Genomic DNA, 17,913 nt, shown 5'->3' on the forward strand with positions numbered 1-17,913 from the left:
TCGGTTTCGTGACGTAACACCGTCCTTCCAAAGTGGTCCAAAACCGTTTCGCAATCGATTCCAACGTGTGACCAAAGTTTGTGAGAAACGCAAATTTTGATTGTAATTAGGAAACTTACTGCAGTTAGATATTTAAATTTGAAATTTATATAATTTTAAAGCAACGAAGCCCAAGTATTTCTTTAAGGGATATCTAAGCGTTTGAATTTCCAAAGTTGTGTTAATAAGAGGCCAATTTTATTGAATTTACTTAACTAATCAGTCTAAAAGTGTGTATTACTCGGTGACTAAAGGGTAGTATATCAACATTTCGATATTACCAACATCTCCGGGATTTTACCGCTCGGATTTTACCGTAATATTCAGATAGTATTTTTTCGATAGACAAGAGTGTAACAGTACTTTTTAATTTGTAAATTCGACGAAATATCTTTAATTCTGGACCGAGCGAGAAACAACAAGACGTACGACAGTCAGAATACACACAATCCTTCTAATGTGTTAAGTTTGTTTGAGCTATTCACAGCAACCTGCAACGCCGGTATCACAACCAATATACACTTATTTATTACGTCTAGTCACACTTTGAAAGCATCGAAGATTCCTTTGATCAGTGCCACTCTTATTTTTTACTTCTGATCACACTTATTTGTTACTACTAGTCAGCCGTTGAGTGTCACACTTATTGTTTCTGGTCATACGCCGAAGACTAGGTCGATTAGTTTCATACTTATTTGCTACTTCTGATCACACTTATTTGTTACGTTGAGTGTCACACTTATTACGTCTGGTCATACGCCGAAGACTAGATCGATCAGTGTCATACTTAATTGTTACTGCTGGTTGAAAGCGCGTAGACCTCTATAAACACGCGGATTTACAATGTTAGAAATTGTGGTGGTCCGTATACGCTGCCCAAAAAACCTTACTTAGAATTAAAATTAAGGAACGTATTTGCAACTCTAGGTTATATGTAAACCACAGCTATTCAAAAGTATAACTTTCATGAAAATCGGATTTAAATTAAGGAACTGTACGTAGATTTTTAGTTTAAAATTTAAAACCACGAAAATTGGGGTCCCGTAAATTACCTCGAAAACTATACTTAAATTTAATATTTACTGATAAAACCGAAGTTGTAGGTCTGCTGAATCCTAACCTATCCAATAATATTTTTTTAACGTTATCGGACTTAATTTTAAATAAAATATCTACCACACAAAGCGAAACCACCGAAAATAGTAAATTGGGCAAATGCCCAACTTCTAGGGCTCCGATTTGAAAACTTTATGAAAGGCTATCAATGGCGATGTATGTACATTCGAACGAGATATCATTGACTCTTCTATCCCTATCCGTTGAAGAGATATGCGCGACACGGCGGCATCGGCAATGGCTACACTGTACGTGAGACTTATACACACAAATCCTTAGGATTGTTTGTAAAAAAAGCGTTGGGAATAGAGTTGGAAAAAGGCTAAATATATATTGGTATTTTGGGAGTAATAATGGGGCGCCACATAATGGAACAAAAAAATATATTATATCGTTTTAAATATATTTAAACGAATTGAATTTTCTTTAAATAATAAAGCATATATCATACTACTTAGAAATATAGAAATTCTAAATTGGCCAACTTTAAGATTCAAATGCCTAGTTTGCCAACTCTGTAAAAAAGTTGGTGGTGGAGGCTCCCCCCCCCCCTGCCCTCCCTATGGCTTCACCCGAGGAAGACGGTAGTGATGTGAAGGGGCTAGCCGGACTTCAAGATCCTGGGCCCCTAGGCGGATGAGGAGTCTGGGCCCCTTTTTAGAAATATAGTAAATTTTGGTAATTGTAAAACAAAATCTTCAACGCAGTTCAACCTAGCAAATTCTAAAATTTTAATTAAGATTGATATTATAGGTTCATGCCTTCGTTAACGGTGCTTAAGGTCACTGGAGGGTCCCTTCCAAAGATGCGCCCCTAGGCGAAAATACGGCCCTGGCTAGCCATGATCGTATTATTCGTATTATAATATAAATATTGGCAGCACTTATACATGTAAATAGAGATAATGGGCCTTGTAATTTTATCGCGGAATCCTGGGCAAAAAATTGTAACCTAACTTGATGTTGTGCATTTCTACGTTGTTTATGATAACTGGTTCTAACGTTTTTTTTTAAGTTTTTTAAATTTTTGTAATTTGTAAATTCTTTTATATTTTTTATTTTTATCTATTGTCCCCCTAACGGAAGTTTCTTGTAAAAATTATTGTGTACGCTCGAATCAGACCTGACGCAGCCCCCGAACGGGTATGGCGAAACTAGTCGTCTCCTTTTAATAAAAGTAATTATTACAAAATATGTGGACTTATTATTTTACTCTACGTATTATTCGTATAGAGGCAATAACCCGGTTCGAATCCTGGTCATGGCATATGACCCCATTTTTGGGAACCAATTCATGTCAGCGTGGATGTGAAGGGGATAGGAGTGACCGAATAATGGTTAGAATCTTGCGATGAGGTCGCAAGTTCGAATCATGGTTACGGAAGAAAAATTGGTGGCAGAGTTGTTATTTAGGAAACAGGGAAATTCAGGCCTTACTTAGGGTTTTTCCGGTCGTGGGCGAAGCTTCTGCGATATGCACTAATTGGTACGGCTCTCTTTAATATGCACTTCCATGATACATGTACGATAAGGACCCATCACAGTGCTTTTCACCATCCACATCCCCCCCCCCCTGGAAATCTCAGTTCAAAGGGTGTAAGTAGCGGTGTGCGGGGACGGAGAGATGAGATAGCAACCCCAAATTAGTTGGACATTAAACGGGTAGCCCTCGGCGGTCGCCTCCCTCCGCTGTCCCTAATATAACGCCGGCCCTGATTTTCATCTACTATATATAACTATTTTCTTGGCTATTTCTGATAGCAGAGAAAAATCCAGCAGCTCATAACTATAAGAGCCAGGTAGCGGCATACGCGAAAAGCCTATGTAAACTGAAAAAGCTAATGGGAGAGATCCACACCTCATAAATTACGTAACAAATACTCAAATTCCATTATTTATTCGCGACAGAAAACAATCGCTACGCCCCCTTTGGTTCACCAATGAAACCTAGATAGGTGCCGGCTAAAGCAGACGCTAATAGTCTACTCCAGCGTGGGAAATAAGGCGGTGGCAGTGGGCAAATGACCAATTTAAAAATTTCCCGAACCAGTTTATTAATTAAATCGGAGGGGGGTTAGTGGTCCACTGGACCACTTAATTAATTCGAGGTGTTTTAATTTTTTTAAGTGATTCTGCTTGAATATTTTGCAATTGGTAGGTCCATAAGTGGATCATTCTTGCTAAGTATACAAATTCCGGGTCTCAGTCGGGTATCTTGTCAGAGCTTGTAGAGCAGACTCCAGAGATAAATTTTTGAAAATATTTCGGCGGAGGCGCCACCGAGTGGTCAAGACGGCAACTAAAGGGACGTTTATTAAACAAAACTCTACCCTTGGATTTGAAGGTCTGTGTAACGGCGGCTGTGGCCTGTTTGTACACTCCAATTCGAATTAAAGGGAATGTAACCTGCAAAGCAACCTTTATGAAAGACCCCTTTAAATTTCAAATTTCCCTGTACAGTGGCGACAAACATTTCTAAAGCCAAAGGCAAGAGCGGACAGAGCTGTAAACGTTGGTGTTCCACACCAAATACCTGAGGTTATATTCCCTTTAACTAGGACTTTGGGAGTAGTCGTTTTAGGCAATCGAGTCGGGTATCGAGTACGAATTTTTTTTATCGAGTATTCAAGTCGAGTCGAGTACTTGCTTAAGGGAAAATTTTCTTATTCGAGTCCAGTAATTAAAAAAAAACCCTCGAGTAATATTTTTAACGAGTTGGGTTATCGAGTATACTTGATTAGGAGCTGGTCTTATTTGAGTAATTATGAAATTAAATTTAAAATTAGTATAAACTAGCTTTCAATGCTGAAAAATATTCCTTTAATTAAATGAACCACAATTTTCAGAACTTTAGTAACCTTATAGTGACTAGTGGGATATAAAAAAGACTAGTATATTAGGATAATAGCCTAATCATAGTAATTAATAGTAAAGTAACCATAGAATATACTTCTTTTAATTATTAATGTACCGTCTGTCCGTATATTGCTTAGGAAGTTAAGACTCCTAAGTTCTAACGCCGGCCGACATCCGAATTCGTGAAGTGACGCTCCAAACAAAAACTGAATAATATTGTTTGAAGAAAAACCGCGCAGGCGCACTACGTATTAAAAACCGTTATCCATCCCCAAGGTCATTCAAAGCATTTGTTGTTTGTACGTCACTACGTCTTGTAGGTACTCTTTATTATTTCCACCCCCAAAAATTGGCAAAAACCCGACTTTGAACTTACAGCAGCTTATTCGAGTAATCGGATACAGGACTATTGAACTTTTTGGTCTCGATAATCGACGAGTGTTTTCCAATTACTTATTCGAGGTTCAGTTCAAGTACTCGATTTAAAAAAATGCCGAGTACTCGCACCATAGAAATAGAAATGAGACTAGAAGAAGAAGCAAGATTAAACTGTGGTGAGATGTACGAATAAAAAGGCTGCCATGAGAGCGGAATCGCCAGTATTCTTTGTGGGAGCACGACATCTATTTTAAAAAATTTAAAGTTAAATTTTTTTTTATAGATGGCGCACTCCTGCGTGGATTAGTAGCGATTCCACTCTCATGGAAGCCTTCTAGCTTGCCCATTTCCCTTGATATTATCGGATAGCGCAGTGGTTCTAGTCTCATTTCTATTTATATGACTCGCACAGCCCTAGAATTCACCGTATTAAAATTTAAAAACCGTTAAAAGTTAAAACACGCTATTATAATGTAGCAGACGATGTGCACTGGTCACGGTCCAGTTTATTTATTCTAGGCCAGGGGGGTCACTGGTCACCTGTCCACTTTCAAAACAATCCTTATTTCCCACCCTGGTCTACTCTTCCCTCATCTTTATTTGGTAAATTTGGTTTTATAAATAATGATACTTGCATTGTAATATAATTTTGGCATCGTTTGCTTATATTTTTGTTTAAGAAAAAACGTTCTCATGATTTTTTATTGTCAGTAGCAGACGCTATATCATGGAGAAGCTAGAGCCGTTACGCCACCTACTCGTTTCGGTCGCGGATAATACCACCAGTTAATTAAAAACTATCAAACTATAATTATAAGAGAAAAACCAATACTAAATTGAAACTAAGTTAAAATAACTCATAATTTACGTCGATATGATGTTATTATGAATAAATAAGTAGAAGTAATTATTTAAGTTAAGAACCATTAAACGATTTAAAAATGATTCAAATACAAAATTTTATAAATTATGGTATTTTCATTTACAACATTACATCTCAAACCAGGTAAACAACTTAAAACCAAACAATTTAAATAGTCATTGTGATAGAGATCTTAGAAGACCACAAGTAAATGAACCGAAGTTATCGAAATGGCTCTCAGAATCGAAGGGTGTTTTCCTTATGAAAATCGAATCAAATAAAAACTAATTTCCATCCCCGTCTTTTGACGCGATAAATTGCACTTGGGAATTGTGGGTATAGCTATTTCTAAGTTTAAAAAATGGTTTTATAAAAACTTTTTTTTCAGTCTAGGAGCGCACAAAATTTCAAATTCGAGGTCAAAATGTAACTTCATAAGGAAAACGCCTCCAACATGGGGAGTATAGCATTCTGATAACTTCAGTTCATTTACTTCTGGTAAGACTGAAAAAATGCAAAGCGCCGTTGCAGACAATCTACAAGTTTCAACCAATCAAGACTCAGAGTGGTTCCGGAAATTACCATGTTTTTATTTGTCACTCTTTTGGTTCGCGTTTTTAAACCAGCGTCAATCTGCTAGAGCTTCGAAAGGTGGAAAAAATGAATAAGGACTTGGCAGCATGACGTATATAATGCGTCACCCATGCTTTAAATACTGGTTAAGTTAATTTTTTTACGCTGGTTACCTCGATTTGTTTACGAAGTCCTTTTTTACCTATCACACGAGCCCAAACTTTAATGTTCGCATTTCCCTGCTGCTTGGTTTTGCGTTTGTTGCAGCCTACTTCCAGGGGCTGGTAGACCACACTTTGAAGCTCTCTGGCACTCTACTCATCGTAGGAAAATGGGAAAAAACCAGGCATACTTCTCAACTCAACCCCTACAACTCCTTAAAATTTTTGCATACCATTTTGAAACCCCCTGTATATAATCAACATCATTAGGATGAAAATTAGATCTTAAAAACCTTTAGTACACGCTATTTAGGCAGATAACACTTAGGCGTAATTCTTTTCAAAGCACACTGTTAAGTGAAACATGTCTAACTTCATTCAAATCACTCCTAATGTTCCTTGTAACTATTACATAAACTTAACATATCAATTATAATTAATTAACTCAAAACGTTTGAAATCTCAAAACCGGAAAGTACGAAAACTCTACGGAAACTTCCAGAGATATGCTGTCGAAGATATTTTTAGCAATTTGCCTAATTATTTGCCACGAAATGACTAATTGAGCGAAGCGGAACCACTCTCTCGTCTCTCTTTGGCTGGAAAGGTCCTAGACCCACTTGTTTCAGGCCCCGCCATACACAGCAGCATTCTAGTTACCCATGATTTTTGTGGTTCTTACAACACACTCCATGAGTCCATTTGAATAGAAGAGTTTGGGCCAAAACTGCCAACCCTGGAAGTTGCAACTATTTTATTTATTAGTATTTCTAACACATTAAGAAGCGAATGAGTTTGGCAGTTTTCTGAAAAAAAATAAAAAAAATATAGAACTTCTAGGAACTTTTACATTACATAACTTTTCAAATTGAATTAAAAATCATAATAATTTTACTTTCGATATCCCCTGCAATAAAGAGTTGATAACATCAGATGATCAGAACGCTAAATAACCTGAGCTTTTAAAACCAATATTTCAAGACTAGTCAAAAGTGAAACAAAAATAACAGACATTTTTATGAAATGCATTAACCATTCAAGTTTTTTGGAAATTAACTGCTGCAAGAAAATACATAAAAACTAGAGATGGTAGTGTTGAAATGCCCCTTCCTTTTCATGAGCTAGGAATTCACTGATAAAGGTATGAAGCTAGCCTCCTTTCCCCCTTGAACTACGAGAGATCGCGTTCGAAGGGTTCTACCAAACAAGTGGCCTAACGCAGGGTCATAATACAGCATTTTCAGGAGACCATAATGCCCATGTGCCTAAAAGGAAATTCAACTCTTTTGTGAAGAGGACCAGCATTTTAAATTATTTTATTACATTACCCAAAAATGTTATGTATAGAGAGACAGTCGTTCTAGGAGATGAAACTATATTACTCCCTGAATTCAATCACCAATCTCTCAAAATGGCATTAAGTGACATCTCCCTATTATTTAATACTTTACAACTAAGTGATAATGAAGAATAATAGAGTATGTAACACTTAAGCATTAGCTACACCTAATGAAATGCCACTATTCTGTTATCAGCTGCAGGTTATTTCATTGTCAGTGTTATTTTGAGGTAACTGATCTCCTCCATATTTGGAGCTGACACTTTGGGAGGTTTCAGAGTTTACAGTTTGAGAGATTGAGCTTTGCTTACGACGTAATAAATTTTTCTTGTGCATTTCTCTCTCTCTTCTAGCGTAATCAGGATCTCTTCTCCTTAATGCCATTTTTGCATTTTCTAGTTCACGAAGTTCTTCATTATTTCGTCTTCTAGCTGCAATTGTTAGGTTCTCTCTTTTTCGATACTCAGGGTCTTGACGTCTGAGGGCTTGACGCTGTCTTTCTCGCTCACGCACAGCGGGATCTTTCCGGCGAAGGTTCTGGAAAGCCCGTTCACGAGCCCTCACTTCAGGATTTTGACGTCTTTGATACTGCGATATTCTTCTTCTTTCTCTAATTCGTTCCAATTCGGAATCACTGCCATCTTGTGTTTTTGTTGTACGCATGCGTTTAGACTTTCTGTTTACCACTTTTTTTCTAGTTACTTTTGATGAACTTCTAATATTGTCCCCATCCTTTGATTTTTTCAGTTGCTTAAGATAGTCTGGATCTTTTCGTTTCTGAACAACCATAGGTCTCCGTTTTTTCTTTGTTGTTAGTTTCTTCATTTCTTCTTCTTCAGAGTCAGTACCACTATTCTCACTGTTGAAATTGGAACTGTCATCTGAAACTTCTTCTTCTGAAGAGTAATCATCTGTTAAATTACTGTTCTTTTCACTCTTACTGGTGTCAGATTTCATTTTCTGGCTCTTATACCTTAATTGTTTTTTATCATTTTCTTTGGTGCGATAATCTTCGTCATTTATTTTTCCTTTGCCAACGACACATTCTTTCTTTCTTTTACTTTCTGTGGCTCCTAATTGTTTGGAATCAGTCTCCTCAGCGGAATTGCCATCATTTGTGGAATCTGAGCTACCTTCTTCCGAAGTGCTACAGTGAACTGGTTCTTTTTTAGGATTTATCAAGGTAGAGTCTTTCTTAGTTTTATTATTTAGGTTACCATTGGCACTTTCATCATCCGGTAAAATCTTATCTAACTCTGAAAAGAAAAAATTTAAATTATGAAATAAATAACTATTTCTTCAGAATCTTAAAGGGTGTACAATCCAACTTGAAATTGAGGGATATTATATTTTTTTTCAGCGTGAGAGAAAAACCTACTCCGGTGGGTAGTGAGGGTAGATATTTTCTGTGGAAATTAGTACTCAAGGAGATTTTTATGTAAGCTTCGCACACCTGACCAAACCTTCGAGGTTATACTCCCTTTAACTTTTTTCAGCTAGAACACTGAAAATATATTAATGGTTTTGGTTGAAATTTTGGCAAAATACCAACACGCCAATGAACTTCCGATTTCTATATTTTTACTTGAGACGATCATGGACTAACAAAACGTTTTGTTAGTCCATGAGACGATACTGAAAATTTCTGTGTCAAAATTATTTTGAGGATATGACAATATGCCGAGATATTAATTTTGTAAAAATAACGTTTTTTTAGCGTTACTTTTCGCCGAAATTCGGCCCGCTTAATTGTCACAGGTTAAGTAGGAATACGTGATGGGCACAAAAGAAATAAATATGCAATTAAAGTTAATCATTTTCCAATTTATATTTATGGAAATGGTTCAACTTGCGTAAGTTAAATGTTACAAAAACTTTTTACATGGTCAAGGATCAGGGGAGTGCAAGGTAGCTGCTGCCTTTAACTCAGCCAACTTTGACACTCGCGCAATAGCGGCCAACCCATTCGCTATCGGCGTTCAGGGCCACGCTCGTTATTATATATTGGCTTGAATGCAAAAACTATTCTAAAAATAATTTTCCGCTAGGGGCGCTCCGACGCCGACAGATATTTTTGTACGTAGGTTTAGGTTAACATAGAAACTTCCAACGAATGATCTGGCCGCTATTGCACGAGTTGGCCGTGCCTTTAAAAACGCCAAAAACCAATACATAGTTTGCACCGAAGGGAGGGGCCTATGGTCTCCAAGGAAACTTGGAGGGCAATCAAAAATGCAAACCATTTCGCGCGTAGCTACTAAATAGGTAGCCATTTTGTTGGTAATCTCGTCAAAGCTACAAAACGTATTAGATTTATGCTTTAAAATTTTAAATGGGCCCTAAACAAAGCCAGATAAGATTCTAAGGCCGGGTTATTTAAATAAAATATCAAATTACGACAGAAATATCTACGAAAAGAAGTTGACAAAGCTTATCAAAGTTAGGCCTTTCCGGTCATCCTTTTTACAATTACCTTCGCTATCGAATAAAATAAACAATTTTCGTTCTCCCTTGGTAATTGAACTACTGGAACAATTTTTAACCAGGCAGATAACCATTTTTAACGTGAAACTAATTTCTTAATCATTTGAAAATAATTAAAATCCGCAAACAGACGATTGAAACTGTTAACCCTCCCGTTTTACTAAGAAATCTACACCGGCAAAATGGCGGCATAGAACCGTTCATTCTTGCTCAAATTAAATATTTATTCTTGGTTCTTATATCTATACTTGGAACTGCGTCATTGATGACGTAGGGATGCAAACTATGTATAGCATCGCCATATTGCCAAGGAAAATATAATATATTTTGTCCTCACTCCTCTCCTAATAAAAAAATCGCTATATATTTCGTGAAATTCGTGTATCCTACTATACCACAAACGGAAAATGGGGTTAGAAAACTTTAATTTGAAAAAATTAATATCACGTAATTTCATTTCCGGAAAATAATTTTCACACAGAAATGTTCAGTCTAAAGTATCCAAAAAATAAAAAAATCGGAAACCTTAAAATTTTCAACTTCCATCTCTCAGAAGAAGAATTGAGAATATTTTCACTGATGGGTTTCCAAGGGCTATGATGTCAAAGCCAATCAATTTATGCTATAGCACTAAAAATACTGATACCACACTTGTTTTTTATAAATTACGCTGTTTCTTCTAAAAAGAAAACTCTAGGAATAGATTGTTTCCAAAAGCTGATATAATCCAACAGGTTAAAAAGAAATTTCATTGATGCTTCATTAAAGTAGTTAAATAACTATGGAAATATTGTGCCTTAAAAAAATTCCCATAAAACATTTTGTGGGTTTACTTTTATAAATGGTCTCCCTGAAAATTTAATCTTAGTTAAATTAGACCGTGGGCTTAGTCATTGAACATTTGTTTAATTCCACGTGCAATATAAATGTTGAGACCCAGAATCCCTTCCTCCTAACTCCTATGCTTATCGAAATATCACTGGTTTGCAATGTATAAGACTCCAGAAGTGTTAATGAAGATGGAGTTTATAATACCTGCCAAATTCCAACAAGACCTTCTCAAAAATCAAGTAGAATAACATTAAAACAAACAATTTCATTGAAAAGAAGGCCATTAACAATTTCTGGGTCATCCAACACAATTTTCCAGTTATAATTTCCTCTAATGGCAAGTGTTTAATTGTTTATTGTTGTTTGTCTACATAGTTTAAAAATAGTTGACTTAATCACGCAATCTGACTTAATTGTTTCAAATTTCAAAAATATAAATTAAACCATAAACTATCAGTTCTTAACCGTTCTAAATTAATCATTAGCATGTTTATTATAAAAAAATCCGGTTTGCTTGAGCAGCATTATATTTGCACCACAGATTAAACTATGAAATAAGTTACGATATTGTATAGGACCACATGTAGATGGCGTTGTTTATGGGAGAACCGGTTATCTTGATCATAATAACACAGTAGCACCATCTAAGTTTTAAAAATGTCTCTTAAGCTTCCAGATATACCACCAATTTAGGTCAACAACAAGAAATCCCACTTAAAGCCTTAAGTTGAAATATAACTATCTTTAAAATAGAAATGATTGTTTAAAATATTAAGTTTTATGTTCAGATTGAATAAATTTATCATTATTTAAGGAAAGTGAGCATTATTTTTATTTTAAAAAGAGTTTTTGTCTTCCCTTAACCCTTTGGCTAAAATATAAACCATTCAGCTAGGGTTTCAACAAATAAAAATGTTACATCTATATCCAGCCTTTAGTAAACAGCAAACTGCTAAATTAGTTTCAAATTGAACCTTTTAAAACTCGAGAAAAAGAGAGGACTGAAGACTGCTGTAGCATTTGAGTCACCCCAGCAATTAACTTAAAATTTCTACCCAAGGTTTATATCTACGAGCCTTTTAAGGTTGTTTATTTTCGAATTACCAGAAGTTTTAATTATATCGCTTACAAGAGAAGTATCCATCAAATCCATAAAAATGAAACATGTACCTTCAAAGGCTCAACGCTGATTCCATTGAACAAAAATGTCTCGCCAAACTGCGGATGTGTACAGTGGCATCAATAAGGCCCCACAATACAGAAGGGCCACAGGGCTTCAGGGGGCCCCTAAATTCTTATCAAATAATATGCTAGATACCAACTAAAATCCTGAAATGAGTTTCGCAGGGGGGGGCCCTAAGGGTGTCTTATATACGCCACTGGATGCGTACACCCCCAAGTTTATCCTGCGTATTACTTTTTCTAGCCATGTAAAATATTAAAATTACACTGCAAAGGAATAAGTAATAATCAGCTAGTCTAATACCCAAGACACCACCTTAGGCCCAAGTCATCTAGTGACTTTTAATGCCTTTAAACAGGTGGCTGGGTTACAATGCGTAGGAGGGTAGTGGCAAGCCATGAGAGCCAACATCTCCCTACACTAACAATTACCATTAACCTCTACAAGTTTTTTTGTGGAAAGGGGAACCGAAGAACTCACGGGAAAGCCCCTTTAACCAATTAATAAGTCATTTTCCTGATCTAATAGTTTTAGAAACTCGCTATATGATACATTTCGTAGTGCACTATATTTTCTTCCAAAAATAATTTGGAAAATCAGTGAGAGCCTCTGAAGGTAGATGTTTCAAGCGATTAAGTTCAAGTTCGTTTATTTACCCAGAAAGAGGCAAAAATTGCCTATCATACCAGGTTTTACATAAATACAGGTACAATGTACAACAATAAATACCGAAAGAGTGTGAAAATTACAGGGAACATTACTTTAGAATCATTAGTAAGATCCATTTTTAAGTCCTTAATATTTTCAGTGAAGGGAAATGAATACTTATCTCGTTATATATTATTATAAGTTGAAACATATACTTTGAAACAATTCTTTTTTCAAAATCTTAGTTCAGTGATAATTTTTCCTAATGGTCATACTTCTCTACGTCTTATGTTACTTATGGTAATAATATTTCAGAACCAAACCAATAGTTTAGTAAAAGAAGAGGTAAGTAATAAGCTATGGATTTCATTCCAACATTCCCAACAATCTGAGATGAGCAAATGTTAATAGGTTTGCAAACAAACTGGATTGAATACGATTTTGAAAAAAAATTACACTAAAATAATATGGTAGGGTGCACATGCCAACAGTGGCTAATATTGAAAATTGCTATTTCATATCTTCACTTTTGTTTTGGTAATAATTAGTTACCAAAGGTAGTTCCAAGATATCACATGGACATTTCAAAACAAAAATTAGTTAGGGCTGTGTGAGTACTCGATCTTTTTTGAGGTCTAGTACTCTAACTCAACCTCTAATAAGTAATTGGAGAATACTCATAGATTACTGAGTACCAAAAAATTGCATATTCCGGTACCTGATTACTCAAGTAAGCTTCTCTCTTAACTCGTCGAGTATTTGTTTTTTCTATCCTAGTTGCTTCCAAGTTCCAAGAGGGGTTTTTACAACTTACTTACTAAGTCATGGAAACTGTGGTTCATTTAAATTAAGGGAATATTTTTCAGCATTGAAAGTTACTATATACTCCTTTAAAATTTTATTTCATAATTTCTTGAATAAAACCAGCTCCTAATCAAGTACTCTATAACCCGACTCGTTAAAAATAATACTAGAGGAATTTTTTTAGTTACTCGACTCTAATAAGAGAAAGTATCCTGAGGGCTCCGTCACTTAAGGAAAAGGTGTACAAGATTCGGAATCAAGGAATCTTAGAGTTGATTCTTGTTGATTCCATCTGGATTACGTGATTCCATGTTGATTCCGCGCTTCTATGTTTTCGCACTGATTAAGTGATTCCACGCTGATTCGGTATGATTCCAGATTCCAGCATGATTCCATGATTGGGCTATGATTCCACAATTCGGGGATGATTCCTGATTCTAGAGGACATTCCAGGATTCGAAGTTAATTCGACTATGATTCCGTGATTCGAACACGATTTATTGATTCTGAAAAATTTATGATTCCCGCCTAGATTCCTGCGATTCGGAATCAAGGCCTGTACATGATTCCATGAAGTGACAGACCCCTTGAAGTATCCTGTTAATCAAGTACTCAATTACTCGACTCGAAAAAGAGAAAGTTTCCCGGTAATCAAGTACTCGATTACTCAACTCAAATGAGAAAGTTTCCCCTTAATCAAATACTTGATAATTGACTTTATTGCCTAAAACCACTAATCGCACAGCCCTAAAATTAGTTCTCTATTTGAGCCGCACTCTCTTGAACTCCCTTCCTGATTCAAGCTAGGGAAAGTCTTTTAAGAAAATTCCTATCAATATTCCTTAAAAATGTTGTACTAGAGATATTTATGGTAAATTCTGAAGAATGACATTTGGAACAAAAATAAACATTTGTAATAAACAGAGGAAAAGAGAGACTATCGTTCTTCAAAAAAATGAGTGACATAATTGTTTACCTAGTGTTAATCAGCTTCTCTGAGTGGATCTAACTTGGCTATTATCTAAATGGCTTTAGATTAGGAACAAGAGTCATAAATATTACAGGTTAACGAGAGAAACTTGTGAATAGAAACCTTTGGTGATCAACTTTGCTATAGAGTGCCAGCAGCTTGAAACCCTGTGACGTCACCAATGTTAAACGTCTATTGAGAAAAAACGCAAGTTTTCATGACAACCACTACGGAAGCTACGGCTGTGACGTCACTATCTTTTAAAAACGCATCAACTGCTAGCACTCTATAGAGTTAGTACGAGTGGGTTGCCAGGTAAAACTGATTAAGAACTTCTACCCAAGATCCATTTTGTTTCCCCAACAATTAGACTTTTAGTAAAACTTTTGCATAGAAGTATAAGAACTGTTACTTATGACATGTTCCATGTACACTTTTGAATTGCTATTAGATCACTTAAGATTACAGATAAGTGTTTCATTAAACAATCTTGATCAATTCTCGGATAAATTCCACTATTCCCAGATTAAAGTTGACATCCACTATAAGCTGTTCTGAATTAGAAGATAGATTTCAGATATTGAACTCAAAATATTAGCTACTCATTGACTAAAGAAATGGTTCTGACATTATGGCCCTTGCATATGGGAAATTAGACTCTAGAATGTGTTTTGAGGGAGGAAATGTCTTAATGTCATGTGGCATCTACTTAATGATCAATCTCTAAGCGAACAAATGGAAAATGCCATGTTATAAACATCTAATTGAATTCTATTTCTATCAGCAAATCATGGAATTATACCTTTGGACATCCTAAGGTGTAATAGCAGCCTACTCCAAAAGAATCCGTTCAACACTGAATATTATTTTGTGACTTAGAGTACTATTTCCACAATGCATTATAGTTTGTTTTCAATGATAAATAACCAGTAGGTTCGTATCTGACAAAATACCTATAATTAAAAGATTTTCCTTTTAGAAACAATAATAACAAATACCACAATTCTCTTCAAATTCCTTATCTACAAATTCGACCAATAGAAATATAGAATGTTAGGTGGAAGGCAAACCAAAGAATATACAACCCAGGAATGGAAAACGTTGAACTTTTTGAGTTGCAGCTATCGGGTTTATCAGTCAACTTCCGGTAAAAAAAAATAAACTGGATATTAAAACAGCGCCCGCCTCTGCAGGAGACGAGAGACAATCATAGTCAAACCCAACCAAATTTGTACTTCTACCATCACTGAAATGTTTATTTATGTCGTTTTTCTTATGGGCACAGATTTCCCGAAATTGTATGGCAGGGCCAATTTCAGAGTGTCTATTTTGGACCGTTTTTCGGGCTAAATTAGCTTACTTTTAAATGCAATAGCTATTTTAGCCCGAAAACGGGCCAAAATAGTCTTAACCGCGCGGCCAACACTATTTTGGCTTGTTTCTCAAATCCTGCGAAAATAGAGTTTGGCTGGGTTACCACTATTTTGGCCTGTTTTTCGGGCTTCGATTTTTTACAGGTGAAATTAGTCACGGTCGCGCCATAGAAATCTTATAACATAGAATAATTCCGTATAAATATAAAATGGGCCAATAGTTCTTTTTATAAACTAACGGGGCCTTCTTGTTTAAATGTTGCTCTGACGTCACAGTCTCTTACTTTCACAAGCCTACTAGCGCGCGCTACAGTCGCGAGGAATATAGGTTTTTTTAGCGCGCGTGCAAATCGGTCGTGCGAAGAGTATACTAATAAAGCTGCGTCTTGTGACGTAAGAGCAACATTTTAACAAGCTGGGCAAGACCACTTTTTATTTTATAAAATCAACTATTACATTTTTGGAGGTTTCGTCATTATCAGCCAATCACGATTCAAAGAGTGACTACGGCAACGACTCGTTGCCATCTAGTTTGAGTTACTGAAAATAATAATTTGATTTTAGATTACGTCACCTTAAGAATCCGCATTTGATTGGCCCACGTCAATCGAGTCATGGCCCCTGCGCGCGCTCACAGGGCGATTTGCGGTGGACGGTAATTTGTCGTTGTACAGGTAAAAATTTGGGTTTCCTTAAGTAATTTGAAATGTTAACAAACGACGGGCTTTCAAATTGATGATTTGGTAAAAATTACTTCAGGAAGTTCAGTGAGCCTAGTGGAACAACAACTCAGGACTATAATTACTGCAATATCCGTTTTTTTAAAAACACTTTAGTGTAATGTATTTTTTCTGGGATATAATTACTCTTTCATAAGGTTTTTGTTTATCTAAGTTTCTACAAACATAATAATAAATATAATATTAATTACTTTAAATGTGAAATAACCTTTAAATACAAAGGTTAATACTAAGGACCTTCAGTCACTGCTTCTCCCAAAACTACCATTGACATTGCCTGCTATTTTAAAAGTTAGGCCTATGTCAGGCCTAGGCTTAAATATTTTCAAAGCGAACCAAAACGAAATATATTTTATCTTCCTCACAATGGCATTTAAATATTCCTTATAATAAGTAAATATGAAAACAAAACTAAAAGTTCAAAAAATCTTAACACTTTCATTAAATAAAAATCCAAAAACGTTGAAGTGGTTCATATGAAAAACTCCAGCAAAAACCTATGGGAATTCTGCAAGCTCGGATCGGATGGATCCTGTAAAAATCCTCTGAGCTTCTACTATTTTTAACCGCCATGTTATGGCGCTAGCGGCTTGCCGTAGTCAATTAATGGCCGCTGATTGGCTGAAGCTTAAGCAAAGACTATATAATCATTAGTCGTTGCTACAAAATGACTTAGCGTCAGGTTCTCCCGTAGACGGGAGCATTCTAGGTAGGAGTATACACTCTTTTTCGCGGTCTTTTTGACCCCTCTTTTTGGCCGCCCGCTAGTCGGCCTTTACCTGGAACCACCGGTGGGGGATCTAGGCTCGGATCTTTGGTCCCAGGATATTGAGAATGGGGGTTAAGGGGGGTAAACTCAACATGGACGCGCCCAGCAAAATTCCAAAAAAAAGGGTCTATAAGCAGTGGTGTAGTCCTAAAATAAAAAGAACCGGGGCGCTACCTGGGTACAGCCAACTTCGATTACGCGCGAAATCGAAGTTGGTTGTACCGGCAAAGGATTGTATTTTGTTTCTGTTTAACGAAATTATGCATCAAGATGATATTCCGGATAGCTGGAAAGAGTCACGTGTTACTATGGTTTTCAAAGGAAAGAGAAAGGCTGAGGAAGAACTCAGTTTCTATCGTCCTATAGCAGTAACGTCGGTCTTCTACAAAGTGTATGTCATTCTTTGGAAAGAAGGCATTAGCGGGTATATGGAATTAAACGGCTTGCTCGATGAAGCTCAGTAAGGTTTTCGAAGAGGTAGAAGGATTTCGGACATTATTTTTGTGCTTTCTCAGCTGGTAAACTCTATCAGAAGCCGGGGCTCTCTATATATTCTGCGTTTCTTGACCTTCACAAGGCGTACGACAGTGTCAATCATGATAAGTGTTGGAAAACGTTGCGTGGCTTCGGCTTTGTCCTGAGTGTCGTTCGCCAAATTCAAAAACTGTACGCTGATAGCTCGTATATATACACAGCCCAAGGTGTTACTACTGAGGCGTTGAGGTGTGGTGTAAGTTTGCGCCAGGGCTGTCCACTGTCCCCCGTACTGTTTATTTCTTATATCAATG

The 17,913-nt window shown here is 36.3% G+C and overlaps 1 protein-coding gene across 1 annotated transcript; it reads right to left on the reverse strand.

Moving 5' to 3' along the window:
- Positions 1-5,430: 5,430 nt before the first annotated feature.
- Positions 5,431-15,239, reverse strand: LOC149946005 (uncharacterized). The gene is made up of 2 exons (XM_090172697.1): positions 15,046-15,239; positions 5,431-8,579 (listed from the first exon to the last, which is right to left on the reverse strand). The coding sequence occupies exons 1-2, from the start codon at positions 15,053-15,055 to the stop codon at positions 7,516-7,518; spliced, it is 1,074 nt and encodes a 357-aa protein (XP_090028823.1). The 5' UTR covers positions 15,056-15,239; the 3' UTR covers positions 5,431-7,515.
- Between the last annotated feature and the right edge of the window lie 2,674 nt (positions 15,240-17,913).

The sequence above is a fragment of the Leiobunum rupestre genome, chromosome 4 (assembly GCF_980474605.1).
Source record: "Leiobunum rupestre chromosome 4, qqLeiRupe1.1.hap1, whole genome shotgun sequence".
Lineage (NCBI taxonomy): Eukaryota > Metazoa > Arthropoda > Arachnida > Opiliones > Sclerosomatidae > Leiobunum > Leiobunum rupestre.